This window comes from Vanellus vanellus (assembly GCF_965231255.1).
Source record: "Vanellus vanellus genome assembly, chromosome: 21".
NCBI lineage: Eukaryota > Metazoa > Chordata > Aves > Charadriiformes > Charadriidae > Vanellus > Vanellus vanellus.
Window position 1 is genome coordinate 5518476 of NC_138926.1, and position 14093 is coordinate 5532568.

The window sequence follows — 14093 nt, forward strand, 5'->3', positions numbered from 1 at the left end:
GCATGGCAGGCTACTCGGACCTAGTCCACGTTTGATGGTAATCCGCTCTGACAAGCGGCCTCCTAACCGCTGAGCTGCTCCGCCACATCCCCCCTCGCCTGCCTTCCCTGGGTTTCTCCCCGGTCCCAGCACTTCCCAGCCTGACCTACTTCTGCCCAGCCCGCTGAAGGCAGGCGTAGGGAAATGCCGCTGCTCCGAGCCCCACCAGCAGAGCGGCATCGGTAGGTGTTGCTCTGTCCACGGCGGCACGAGGTCAAGCGGGGAAGGCAGCGGCAGGCAGGCTGAGCGACACCTCCGCGACCAGCGAAACGCGAGGTCCGAGCGCCACGAGGCACAGCAGCGAGCAGCGTCATCCCTAGCGAACGCTCTCGCCGCGCTTTAGACACAGGCCCCAGCTGAAAGCAGAGCTATTGCCTGCTGTGGAGGCACTGTACCAAAGCATTGACCGCCACCCGCGGCAGTGACTTGCTCGCAGGATGCTTACCACGGACTTGGTTGCAAACATGTATTTGTCCCTGAGCTGGAAGTCTTCAACATCTTCCAGGATTATCTCTTTATTTTCCCGGCTCTGAAAGAAATCGGTGCTGCGAATGACAGTCGAAGCCCCAGAAGGCTCGTGCCGCTCAATGTACACTGTATTTGGCTTATCGTAGGGCTCAACTCCCCTGGAGAGAACAAAAGAGGCGGTGGTGGTGCGTGTCCTGCACTCGCAGGGCAGCAAACGAGGCCAGAGGAGAGAGGTGAGAGAAGACAGGAGGTGGGTGTAACACACAGGGGCGATACGTACCAAGAAAAAGACTTCACGTGTTCCTGAATCATTATCCAGGTTTGGCCAAAATCATCCGATTTCCAGAGCTGCAACGGCAATGGTGAGAGATGCCAGTGGGACCGGGCAACCGAACAGACCCAGTCCTGTACGAGACCTAACCTCGGGCAGCAAAGGTAAGACCGACACGCGTCCATTGCAAAATCGTGAACTGCTTTGGTGACTTCTCTTTAGGTGGCAGCTACCCAAAGCAACGGCAGTCTTTCTAGCCGCGGGAGGATAACTCAAGCAGGAAAAAATTGTGCTTTAGTCTCCTACCAGAAGGAATTCTCACTGTCTGTCAGTCCACCAGGTTTGATCTCAGAAATAAAAATAACTCGTTATAATGTACTCATGGAGTATATTAGCAAGGGTAAATATCTGGGCAGAGCCGTCTTCCCCTCGGAGGCTGTTACAGCCCCGAGCCCTGCGACCCGCTGTTGTTGCAGATCTGCGGGCATCAGTGAGGAGAAGGTCAAGAGGAGAGATAGCATCTTGCATTGCGCCAACAAAAGTAGCTGCGATAAACACACCAGCCCGCAGGCACGTCAGCCCCTCTGCAGACCCCGTCCCTCCACGGGCCCGCAGCCCTGAAACCCGCCTGGGTTTTCCCAAGCGCTACGGTGGCAAATCAGCTGCAATTTTTGCCTCCATTTTGCAGGTACGCCGGTATGGGCCAGCCGGTCTCCAGCCTCGACAGCCAGTCCAGCAGCCCCCCCGGGGAAGGCACCGCTCCCGGCCAGCTCCGTCCCCCAGGACAGCAGCGGCGGTGCCCGGCACGCACCCTGCTAGCACCGGACTCAAACCGGTACGGACTGTGCGTACAACCTGCTCGACTGTCCCCCTTCACATCTTGGCGGATGGTTGTTTCATCTCTGGGTTTTGCTTACTCTGTCTCTATCTATCTTAAAGCGCTGTAATTATTTACAAACTGTAGCCGGTAGCTCCAGGGGGAAAAAAAAGGGGTTGTTTTCAGGAAGCAATTTGTTATGCAAGACCCAACGCCAAACCACGTGCCCACATGAAATACTGCAGAGGTCAGTCCTGCCTCAGCTGCCAGCGCTTCGCGGCGAGTTACGACCGCAATAGTCGGGGAGATCGATACGGTCAGGAGCAGCGCAGATGAAGGACCGGCATAAATGAAGGAAAAGGGAAAGGCAATGTTTAAGGCAGCCATCCTGCAGGGGATGCAGCATTGTCACCACAGCAGGGGTCAGAAACCAGCCTGATGTGTAGGGAAGGGGTGTCCAGGCTAAGTTGGGGCAGCTCTGCACACAGGGCTCCAAGATCAGACACCCAGGACGGTCAAAGCACGAAAGCACGTGGCGCTGGCAGGAGGTAGGGATGCTCTCGGCAGGCCGTAAGGGCTGCGGGGCACGGAACGGGCCAGGGGATCGCCACGGCAGCGCAGAGCAGAAGCGCTCACCTGTTTTTTAGGATGAGACCTGTCGAAGCCCAAGAGGAGGTTGGGGTTCCTGCCGTGCAGGAGGAGGTCTGCTGCTCTGAAGGGAATCGAGAAGCCCTGGATAGTGTTGCAGAAGTCGGTGGTGATCCAGAGGTACGGGACGAAGGCGTCTACGAAAATATACTGGGAAGAAAGGGATCGACAAGGAAGAAGGAAAGCAGGCGGTCAGTCTCCAGGAGGTTGAAGCAGAGCTCAGGGAGCAGTAAGGAAGGCCCACATCCCAGGGGAGCCTGTGGGAGGGCAAACTCTGGAGGAGAGGACTTGGCCTGCCCCAGCCACCCCCTCTCTCGCCACGCTCCGACGCTCCTGAGCATCGCAGAGCCGTACAGGAGGTTCGGCAGCGTGCCCGGCATGTCCCGCCTCTGCCTCGGGGACCCGCGGGATGGCCCAAGGGTTCTCTCGGGAAGCGAGATGGCCGTGCAAAAACTGCTGCTGGTCCCCACCCACGGCAGGGCTCCATCCCTCCCCGCTGCCGCAGCAGAAAGGCCCATGCGAGCACTTGCCCCGCGCAAAGGCAGGTTCTCAGCGTGACCCACGGATGTGGGTCAGGGTGGCCGCAGACCTGGGTGCCCTGGCTTGAGGGCCATGCTGTGTTCACGCTATCGGCAGCGATAAACGGCATATGAGCCTCGCTGGGGCCGCCTGCCGTGTCCTCACCCTCTTGTTGTCGGCCGGGCTGTGGTAGAACTGGGCGATGGCCACCTCACTGCCGTTCCCCCCACCAAAGGTGAACCTCTCCGAAATCTTCTTGAAACTCTTCCCATAGTCGTACGACACATAAACCTGCCAAGGAGAAGCCCAAGCGTGAGGAGTGGAAAGCTCTGGCTTCCCTTCTGACAGATTTGGTTGAAAAATCAGAAAAGTACAGGAGGGGAAAGCCTTACAGAGTGCCCGAGCCAGCCTTTCGGGGCTCAAACCTGTCAGGCAACACAGAGGATAGTACATTGGGGTTTTGTGCCTCTGAACTCAAACTTGGGGGTCTTTATTTCACCCGCCCAGCACACATGTCTCAGGACTAATTTCTCTTCTCATGCTTGGGAGAACTGCACTTTTAGAAGACTCTAGTGTCGGACTTTGTGAAAATATTGACTTGCTAGCCAGCTATGGTGGGTGGGTTTCAAGGTCTCGGTGTTTTTGAGCTCGCCGGGTGCAGGGATGAGGAGGAGCGAGACCCGGGCGCCTGACCCAAGTTGGCCCACAGGATGATTTCATACCATGAACATGAAATTGAATATAAATTAGAAAGATTGCTGTGAAGTGCTCTCTCTCCCTTAATGGCTGCAATCCAGAGAACTTCTTACTGGCGCTGGACCCCTGAGCCCTCCCCTTCCTCCCAAAGCCACAGCGCTCGCAGCGTCTGACGTTTGCTGTCCGCTGCCAGGAGTGCACGGCTTCTACCGATAGAATGGGCTGAGTATAATCCTGGTATACTTTAAAATGGTATCAGGATCACTATTGGTTCTTTAGCGGTCTTAATGTTAATTATCTAGTCTTATTTTATTAAATCTGTTTATATGTCAACCCCCGGGTTTCCTTGGTTTTCCTGATTCCCTTTTTTGGGTGGGGAGGGGTCATCGGGTGATAGAATAATTGTGTAAACAACAATAAATTGTTGTGGGTTTCTCAACCCATAACAACAGGAGAGAAAGGCAGGCCGTAGCTCATCAGCCGCCGGCACCGAAACCACAAAGGCACCCGGGGACAGCGCCGGCCTGCGGTACTTACGTCGCTGTTTTTAGGACCCAGCAAGGACAGGCTGTCTCTGGCCAAGGCCACGATCACGTTGCTCTTCTCTCCTGCCCAGTGGACGACCATCTGATTGTGGGAATCGTTGAGGCTGACCTGCAACGCCGAGGAGAAGGGTACCCTGAGCCTCGGCATCGCCTGCAGGGGCAGTGGGAGAGCAAAGTCCCGCTCATACCGCTCCTCCTGGGGAATACGCAGGCTTCGGGGAAAATCCTTCAAACCCAGGGCAGAAGGCGAACGGCAGAGGGACACCGTGTGTTCAGCTCTTCCGACCTCAGAGGGGTCCGGGCGGCGTGCTCATGGGCACGCTTGGGGCGAGCTCAGCTCCCACCTGGAGTGCCAAACGGCAACAGCACAGCCCACGGCTATGGCTCTGAGGGCTTTACCTTCCCACCATGTCCTGAGGTTGCTGTGCCTTCATCGCACTCGCACCTCCCCCTGCGGCTTCATTTAAAGCCCCCACGTTTAAAGAACAGCCAAGCAAACCAGCAGCCGCTCATCAGGACGGGGGTCGGAAACTTTTGCCGACGCAACGGGGATTACGCAGACGGTGCCATGGGGCCAGGGCTGCCGCCACTCATACCGAAGCCACCTCGGCCAGGTGTTCAAGCACTCGCCGCAAGCCACCGAACAGGTAAAGGCTTCCTGGCGGGGTGACATTTGAGCATGGCCCCACGTAAACACTGGCAAAATGCGTGTGTCTAAAGGGGTTAGTTTTCCCTTTATTTGCCCACAGAGAAATAGGGTTTGGGGGACAATGAGAATGCAAACCTAAAACCAAGGGCCAAGAAGCAATGGCCAATCCAGGCTGACTAGGCGAAGGGCCACAGGGAAACAGAGTCACCGTTCTGGCAGCGATTACTTCTGTACCCAAAGGAGGTGCCAGTTTCCAACACAAACGCAGTTGTACGGGGGGGGGGGGGGGGGGCAAGTGAAGCAGAAGCCCTCAAATCCCTCTTATGCAATAAGCTCACCCAAGGGGGGGAAAAAAAATAATCCAAATCTAGCAGGGGGGGCAGCGAGCATCCCCCAGGGCCGGTACCCCCTGCCGCCCCGGCAGAGACCCCCCCCCCACCAGGCAGACCACGTCGGAGTACGCAGATAGCAAACGCAGCAGAGATGTAGGTCAGGCGGCAGCATCCGCTAGAAAACAAGCAGCGGTGGCCTTGCGCTCCCGCTGGAAAAAAGCCACGATGCTGTCTGAGGATGCAGGGAAGCAGGGCGGGGAAGGAGGAATTGCTGGTGCCCACCCAGACAGCCAACATACAGCCTCAGGGCTCAAATCCGGAGCGGCTCTGAGCTCCCAGCCCCCCTCCCATCCTGTAAAAGCAGAATAACCTCCTCTCAGCCTCTGACATCTACAGCAGTTATTTTGGGTGCAGGTTTTTTTGGGTTCCAGGCTGAGGTTGCCGGCCTCAGGCAGAGGGCTGGGTCTATCAGCCTGTCTGGAGCGGTGGTGTTATTTGGAGGGGAGGGGGATAGCGAGGGGGAGCCCGTCGCCGTGCGCTCAGAGACAGAAGCGAGCAACTCTGCCCAGGCTCCCTTCCCCGGGACAGCTCCTCATGAGGGAGATTTGCCCGCTCCCGCAAGGAAGGCCGGTGTAGATGTGCCCGTGCTCCCCGGCCCCCCTCAGCCAAGAGGGGCTTGTCACCACCTCTCTGGCAATTTTGGCAACTTCAGCAGCGCTCGTTGGTTTTTTTTTCTGCAAGAAATCCAACAGTAGGAGAGTTTCAAAAACAGGAAAACCACAGGAGACTCCTACCTGCGTCTTGCCTTAACCTCTGCACTAAATCTCTACAGTTGTTTGTTTGTTTTTTTTTTTGTGGGTGAAAAGAGATAGCGATGCCCCGAGAAGCTCCTCCTCAGAGCAGGGACACCTGGGAGGCGTAGCAAAACCCAAAGACCAGGGGCATCTTGTTTGGGCTCGAAGGAGCCAGCTGAGCTTTGTTACTCGTTAGGAGCCATGTGACCTCAGACAGCCTAATTAGGGCAGAGTCCCTATATAAAGGCCAAAGCAGCCACAGGTAAGGTTTGGTTCCCTGGTAGGAGGGAGGAAGAGCAGCACAGAGTACACAGCAGAAAGGTTATGAATAGCCAAAGACCGCTCAAGCATGTCTTACTGAGGGTGGTAAAGAAAGAGAAGCCACCAGAAGGATATGCCTTAAGCTGTAAGTCCCCCGAGAAGGGCTCGTGCAGCAGCGTCTCAGGTGTAGGAGCCCCATGCGGTCGGCTCTGCCGGTTGCGGGTGTGGGAGACCGCAGCCTGATGCCGAGCAGCCCTGGGGAGCTGCGCAGGGACCCAAATAGCTCAGGGGAGAAACAAACAGAGCCTCGAGCCTTTGCTGTCCAGGCAGCAGCACAGTGTTGTGTCCCCGGTGAACAGCACCCAACGTCCCATCGACAGGGACGTGGTCTGTGAAAGAGCTTTGCCATAAGACTGTTGTTATCCCCGACACGAGTAGCCCTGCCCCGTTTGCCCGGAGGAGGCTCGTTTGGCAGGAGCCCACGTTCACAGAGTCCCCCACCACCCCTAATGGGGGAAACCTTCCCCGGGAGCCGGCGTAATCTACAGACGGGCAATGCCCGGTGCCTAATCGAAACAGCAGTTAGTATAAATTCCACCTAATGGGGAAGCGTTTTGGTCTTTGCCAAGTGATTAAGCATATATGAAATATGCATGAAATTTTAATTTGTCCTCCTAAGATGTAAGGTGCCAAATGAAGTCCAGGAGGGGAGAACTAGAGCCAAGACATAGCGGAGGCTGCTTGTAGTTCTAGTTAATGCTGCTAGCTTTGCTCACGCTATATGTATTATTTTTTTCGTTAACAGAATCTTCCAATAAATGGTTCCCCCCCCAGAAACGGGGCGAGAAGACAGCCCCCGGAGCCACCATCCCACGGGAGCACGTCCCAGAGCAGGTAGGAGCTCGTGCACGGCTCCAGGGGCGCAGCCGGAGCCTGAGCGCTCCCTGGCCGGGCTGGGAGGGGGAACGTTGTCCGGACACGTGGTGCCGTGCGGAGACAGCAGTATTGCCCCGCCGAGCCTCCCGAGGCGATGACCGGCAGGAGGAGAGCAGATCAGGGTGCGTCGCGTGCGGTGCTGAGCTACTCCAGTGCCTAAGCGGGCTCAGGAGTTAACTGTGCGTGCCAATGGGTTTGCTCTGTTGGGAGTTACCGCTCCGGCTACGGGACTCGGACCATGGCTCGAGCCAGGCTCTCATTATTAATCTGGAGGTGATGCAGCCCGACTTTGCGGGGGCTGAGGCGTGACGCCGTCAAATTGAGGGTGTGCAGAAAAAAGTCTCCCAGGGATTAGTTATGTGTTTTTTCCCGTGCTGGTTATGTAACTGGAAATGGGATGCTTGCAAACAAATGCGGTTCCTAGGGAATTTCTGAAGAGTTAACAGGTTATGAGTGCAGCTAGAGAAGGGAGGGTATTGGCGAGCAACAGGCCTCTGCGGCTGTGACAAGCTGCCAGAACCGTCAGAGTTTTGTCGGCGGTTTGGATCTTGGCTGTCGGGGGATGCGTGCAGAAGAGGAATCAGCTCAGTGTTTGGTACCTGTTAGACGAGGGCGTGAGCACGGGGCCAAAGAAAGCGACAGCTGAAAGGGGTCAGAGGCGAAGCCGCCGCTCGGTTAGCACAGGGCTTCAAAGGCAAGGCGCCCTCGCTAGCCTCCTCCTCATTCCGGCTCACTGGAAGCCATAGCGGACAAGCGCCGGGCTTTTGTCCCCGTTTCTTCTGCCTCCCCCCGGCAGAGCTTACGCAATAGGCCGGCACGGCGGATGAGCGTCACGGGGCAGCTCTTGCATTCCCGGCACGCCGCGTTCCCCGTGCGCTCCCGCTAAAGCTTCATGACTGTACCTTCTGCTCTGCTCCCGAGCATCTGTTTCTAGCCCTGCCACGATATTTTAAAATACAGTCTGTGCCTGCCGTAACGCTGCTTGTGGCTTGGACTGAAAATGCCAGGCTCTGAAGTCATTGATATGAAACACAGGTGACTCATCGCAGAGCGCGCCAGGCCCATGTTAATTGTGTTAATACTGAAATCATCTGGTGGCAGAGCTGTTTTTTCTCAGCTGCCACCAACAGAGCTCTCCGCTAGCTGTTGTTTCTAGGAGAAAGGAAAAGGGTAAGAGAGGGGGAAGACCGGGCTCGACGACGGAGCCCCGTTCCCCCCAGAAACGAGCAGGTCCCTCGGTGAGAGTGTCCCAGAGATGGGCTCTCTTAGTAAATTGATGGGGCGGGGGGCGGCGGGGAATCGAGGCTGCCCCGGCCAGTTTGGGTGAGCGCCGAGGAGAGCCACGGCATCACCGAGGCACGGAGGAAGGCTGCACAAAAGGTCTGAGGCGCTGCCGGTGAAGCGTGCCACGAGCTAGTCATTAGAGCTACAGAACGCTTAAGCGATGCCCCACGGACACGGCGACGCTCGCTTAGTCCAACAGCAGGGTCTGCTAGGAACCTGACGGAGGGGAAACAAGAAATAAAACCGGAAATACCTTTCCCAGCCACCATGGTGCCGGGAGCAGGAACCGCTTGGCTCCCAGAGACCCCGTCTCTGCCGGCAAGCTTGGGCACAAAAGCAGGCGGCGGGATAAGGGGCAGGGGCAGCGATGGGGAGGGGTACCTGTCGACGCCAGGAAGGATGAAAATGACAGGGGGTCTGGGAGCCCGCGGCCAGACCTGTGCCGGGATGTCCCATCAGCACCCAGGGCACCTGCAGAAGGCTAAAGTCTTATCTGGGAAGGTCTCGGCCGGGCTGGCAAACCCCGTCAAAATGAAATACGGGTCAGTGCCGCTGCAGCGTGATGGAAGTCTCCGTTAGCATAGCTGGGTGGCATTGACCCTGGGAGGCACTTTCCTGTCTCCTCGGAAGGAAGAGAGGCTCTTTGCCACTCCGCAGGTTGTGAGGGAAGGGAGCTAAGGCGGGCTCCCTATCCAGGAGGCACTAAGGGTCTCAAACGAAGAGACGCTTCAGCGCTCTCTGCTCAGGCCCTATTTATACCCGGCGCTAACAGTGGGTTAGGGTAGCTCGCCAGCACAACCCAAGCTCACGTGGCACGCGGCGCTTTGCTGAGCGCTCTGCAAACGCGCAGTGCCACAGAGGCAGAGGTGCTAACGTCTCCTGCACAAGGTCAATGCGGTGGCATTATGTTAATGGGAGGCAAAATCTGCTCGGCTGTCTTGAAAAACTTGTCCTAAAGATAAAGATCTCTGAGTGGCATCACAGTGCGGCGTCGGTTTTAATCTAATGCAGGCTGCGGCAGCATGCGGTCCTCCGAGCGCTAGCAGCTGAGGAGGTCATCTGAGGTCTTTATCAGTGGGGGGAGGGGCAGTAAGGTCAAGCCGGTGGGCTGATAAAAGGTCACTTAGTAGTAAATGGGCTGGAAATCGTGAAAACCTGGTCCTTTTTGCCAAAGGCAGGATTGGTTAGCACCAGGAAACAGGAAGCTCGAGAGCGATGAAGTCGGTCCTGCCGGGAGGGAAGGAGACGAGCTGCCGTGAGGGCGGGCAGGAACGCCGGCTGAGGGGACGAGGAGGCAAAGAGGCGACGGGAGCGTGGGGAGCGGCGTGAGGCCTCGCAGGGGTTGCCAGCGGTTAGATAAGATGTCATTTGTCCCCGCGAGGTCAAAGGGAAAGGTTTCTTGTGCGTCGCATGCATTCGGGGGATGTTTTGGATAAGCCCCTTCCAAAGAAGGGATAGGGATGTTTGCAGATGAAGGTTAGACCCGTGTGTCTGCATTAGCGGCCCAGCAGCGTCAATGCACTCCGTAACCGCCATCCTCTCTCTCGCCCCTCAGGACCGGCAAGACAGAGGCCGGCCTCCCGCCTCGGCGCTTCTCCTCGCTGCCTGTCGCGGCTACGACACGACACTCGCGAGAGAGCCAGCTTCACGGTCACGGAAGACGCTTCGTCCCAGCATGCAGGTAGGCGGCCGAAACGGCTACTTTTATGTTCTTTGCTTGTTGCACTAAGCGAAGTCCTCGCAGGCGATGCGGTTCGTGGCCGGCTTTCCCCCAGGAGGGGACGGGATTGATGTGCGTGGTGGGGACGTACTGTAGCGAGGTGAAATCTGGGAGCCGAGTACCTGCATCCAGGGCCGAGCAGGGATGCGTAGGCAAGGGCAGGGAGGCTGTTAAGGGCGGACCGCAGGTGAAGCACGGCCGTGGTAGCCAGAGGCTTGCGCCGGGGAGAGGAAGGCAGGGCGCGGTGCCGCGCTTGTTGGAAGAGGTTTGGGGAGCGCCACCGGCCCCGGGGATCGTGTAGGCAGCCGTTGTGTCGCCCTGGGGATGTTTCTCTGTTGTCGGTGGCGTCCTAGAAAAGACCTGTCACGTGTCGGTGCCTGCTTTGTAACGGTCTGTCCATTGTGACGCTCGCCAAGAGTCCCGTAGAGGTGAGGGCGGCGCAGGGGAACAAAACGCGCTCTGTCTCGGGGCTGCCGGTCGCTGGAGTCGTGCGTTTGGTCTCTCGGTTGCCAGTGCTTTGGAGTCAGAGAAGCCAGGGCAAAGTCACGGAGGCACAGGGGTTTAGGCTACCGGTCTTGTCGTTCGGCGAGGTTCCCGAAAAGGTGTGCTGTATCCACAAGTGCAAACGGCGTAAGGATGCGATGGGTGGTGTGGATCCGGAAGAGGAATCCAAGTAACGTTTTGTCCTTGTGTCTTTGGTATCTAGGGCAAGAGGGCTCCCAGCCTGTCGCTGACGGTGCCGAGTAAGCTGCGGTTGGCTCCCGTGGAGCCGCAAAGGGTTTGGACGTTCTTTCCCTCCTGGATTCTGGCCGGGGCGCCGCGTCCCTCTCCCTCGCTGCGGTCCCCTGGCGATGTCTCCCGCGGCAGTGACCGGCAGCACCGACCTCCCGGGCTGCGCTTTCCTTTGCGTCAGAGCTGAGCCGGGGTCTGTGTCATACCACGAGGCCGCGTGGGGACCGCAGTCGAGAGCTGGGGAAAGGCAGGGTGTTTCGGGGCACGAGCCAGTTCATAGCATATGGCCGAGCAACCTGCCAAACGCACGGGAGCGGGATGCGTCCCAGAAAAGGGACCGCAGCCGCACGGCACTGGGATGCTCGGTCCGAGCACCGCCTCTTATGATGATGTCCCTGAGAGAGGACTGTTTATTTCACTGTGCTCTTTTATGGTGGTATTAGAGGAGCATCGGAGACCTGGGGGAGAGGGGACACGGGAAGCGCTCGGTGCTCATGAGGAGGCGGGAGACCCCAAAGCACCGCGTTACGCAGTTTTCTGGCTTCCCTGGCGTTTGTAGTGCTGCGCGGTCCGATCTGTAACGGAGGCGAGGACACACGGGCTGCCTCCTCGTGCCTTTTATTAAAGCACCGTACCGCTCGGGAGAACTCAGAACCGTTGTTTGGTGTCAATAAAGTCTTCCTGGTGACATGCAGTACCTGGGTTTTAAATGTTGTGCGTCCCGCCCCAAAGCAGCGGAAGGGCCAGGTTTTATACACTAGGCTGAAACCGGGTGCCCCGCCACCGGCGACAGCAGCTCCACTTTCCAGACAAATGCCCTCCGAAAGCTTCAGGCCACGAGAAAAGAGTGAACAGTGGCAACCTTTGTTGAACATTTATGAGTCCCGGTCCGGATAGCACCGGGGTTACCGCACCCTCTTAGATGCGCCGCTGCTCCTGCCGAAGCAGCCGTCTCCCTGACCCGGGCAGGTGGGGTAGGGGAAAGTCACAGGGAGAGGAAAGGGGAAGTGCTACAAATGTCTTTCTGTAGAGGGAGAGACCAGTGTTACGTTTTGGGTATTTTTATTTTTTCTAAAATGGGGTAGCTGTGTGATGCTAAAAACAGTCAAATGTTGAGGAGGTAGAGGAGGCGAAGCAGATTTTCCAGGGGAGGAGGAACAGCTTTTCCCATCCTCTAAACGGGGGAAGCAGAGCAGGGCTATAGCAGCAGCACCAGCCCCGCGCGTGCCCCTCCGGCGGCTCTAGAGCCAGTCCTGCCTCGTGGCCGGCCCTGTCCCATCCGTAGTCAAAAGGGGAAATTATTGGGCCCTTAGAAGGGAAAGCGTTCGCCTAGGAGGTGAAGGCAGACGGTGCGGAATGCTCCAAACCTGGCCTCGAGAGTGCCCCTTCCCTCTGCGAGCTGGTCCCCCCCTACCCCCGGCAGCCTTTTGGGCACGCGATGGGACACGGGCAGCGAAAGCAGGGAGGGTCAAGCGGGACAACTTAGCGTAGTCTAGCGTGTGGATGGATAAGAAATCAAGTTGAGTCGTTAAGGCTGAAGCTTTCCCTAGCCGGCACCCAGGCAGCCTGCATGTAATTCCTCATTGCCTCTAAAGTGACGACTGTCTGGAAACGTGGGGGCAGGGGGGGCCTTTACAGTCCTGTCAGCAAACAACCCGGTGAACGGAGCCTGAGCAGGGATACTTTCCGAAACAGCAGCCTCTATGTTATTCTGCGAGGAGGAACTCCTCACCCCCTTATTTCAAGGAGCGGTGGAGGCTGGATGAGAAACGCAGAGAGGAGCCGTTCTTACGGAGCAGGGCACGGTGCCTCGCAAGTAGCGATGCCCTCTGCCAGAAGTCACCCCCCTCTGCCTCGCTTCCGAGGGTAGAAATGGCCAACGCGAGCATCTGTAGGTGGAGAGTGGAGAGCCGCTGCCCGCCCCCGGCCGGAGGGACTCACGCTCCTGTCCGGCGAGCCCACGAGTGCCCTTGGCCGCCCGGCAGCTACCGAGCTGGAAACGCACCCGCCGGTGTCCGACGCCATCCCCACGGCGCCACTAGTTTGCGGGGGATCTGGGGGAAGTGGGGAGAGGTGGGAATAGCTGCAGGCGGAGACCAGCGGTGCCTCGCATCCCAAACGTGTGCCACTTTGAGCAGGGCAAGCAGGGAAGGGGCTACGAGGTGCAGCCCGGCCAGCAGCCCTCGCCCCGCCGGGCGCCGAGGGGACGCCGGCCATCCCCACGCGTGATCCGCTCCGACCCCCGCACGCGTGGAGGTGACTGTCGGAGCGGCGAGCGTCCCCCCCGCCCCCAGGCCGCCCCCCGCCCCGCAGCGGACCCGCCGGGAGGGGGGGGCTGCCGAGGCCGAGCGGCGGCGCGGCCGTTTCCCCGCCAGCCCGCTCGCGGCACCGGCACCGCAGGGGGGTTACCCGGGGGTCGGCGGCGCGGTCGGTACCGCGATTCCCCCAGTCCCCCCCGTCCCCCCCCCATGCGCTTCCAGCAACTGCCCGGAGCGGGGGGGGCAGCACTGCGCGGGGTGATGTAACGGGTATTTTGGGGGGGTGAGGGGGGATGCACCGCACCGACCCCCCGGCCGTCCGTCCGTGTCACCCGCCCCCGGTCCGGCTCACCTGTCCGTACACCTGGATGGGCTCCGGCGGGCGCGGCGCGGCGCGGCGGCTCCGCGGGGTGTCGGCGGCGAGGGCGGGCGGGGGGGCGCGCAGCAGCAGCAGGGCGGAATGGCCGCCCGCCGCCAGCAGCAGCACCAGTACCAGCGGCAGGAGCCGGCGGGGGAGCGGGCCGGCCCGGCTCGCCCCGCCGCTGCTCGGCGTCGCCATGTTCGTGCCGCCGGGGCCGGGCGGAGCGGAGCCGTGCGGAGCGGAGCGGGGCGGCGCGCCGCCGCCCGGAGAGAATGTGCAATGGGCAGCGGCTCCGCTCCGCGCCCGCATCCCGCCCCCCGCCGGGGGGGATGCTCGGGGCCTCCCCCCGCCCCGCCACCCGTCCGCGGCGAGGGTGCGCGCTTTGCTCCCGAGGGCGCTTGGGGTGCTGGGGAGGGAATAGGAGAGAAAGTTATTAACGTAAACGGAAGGTGCTGCGGTGTACTGGAATGAGGCGGCAAGAAATTAAATGGAAAGGAATGTAAGTAAACGTAATAAACTCAAGTAATACAAAATGAGAGAGTTGCAGCCTCTTCCGTCTGGGGCACGCGTAAGGTTTGGCCGCCACCCCCCGAGAAAAGCCTAGCGGCACTTTTCCTCCCGCGCACGGCGTGTGCCCCCAACCCGGGACGTGGGCCTCAAGCACCCCGGCGTCGGCGGGAAGCGGCGGGATTGCCCGTGCCAGCGTCCAGGCTGAGGTGTAAGAGCGTTGCAGGCCAAGTTGTCACCGATGTCCCCCGTGGCT

At 59.2% G+C, this 14093-nt stretch overlaps 1 protein-coding gene across 2 annotated transcripts in view; it reads right to left on the reverse strand.

The window, feature by feature from the left end:
* Positions 1-13528, reverse strand: part of SORL1 (sortilin related receptor 1) — a gene marked incomplete at its 5' end in the record, with an annotated part of 48830 nt that extends 35302 nt beyond the window's left edge. For both annotated transcript variants that reach the window (XM_082493935.1, XM_082493934.1), the window contains 6 exons: positions 485-665; positions 788-855; positions 2232-2393; positions 2928-3053; positions 3996-4112; positions 13322-13528. In XM_082493935.1, coding sequence (XP_082350061.1) covers positions 485-665; positions 788-855; positions 2232-2393; positions 2928-3053; positions 3996-4112; positions 13322-13528 — 861 coding nt within the window. The remainder of the gene's footprint in view (positions 1-484; positions 666-787; positions 856-2231; positions 2394-2927; positions 3054-3995; positions 4113-13321) is intronic.
* Positions 13529-14093: the final 565 nt, after the last annotated feature.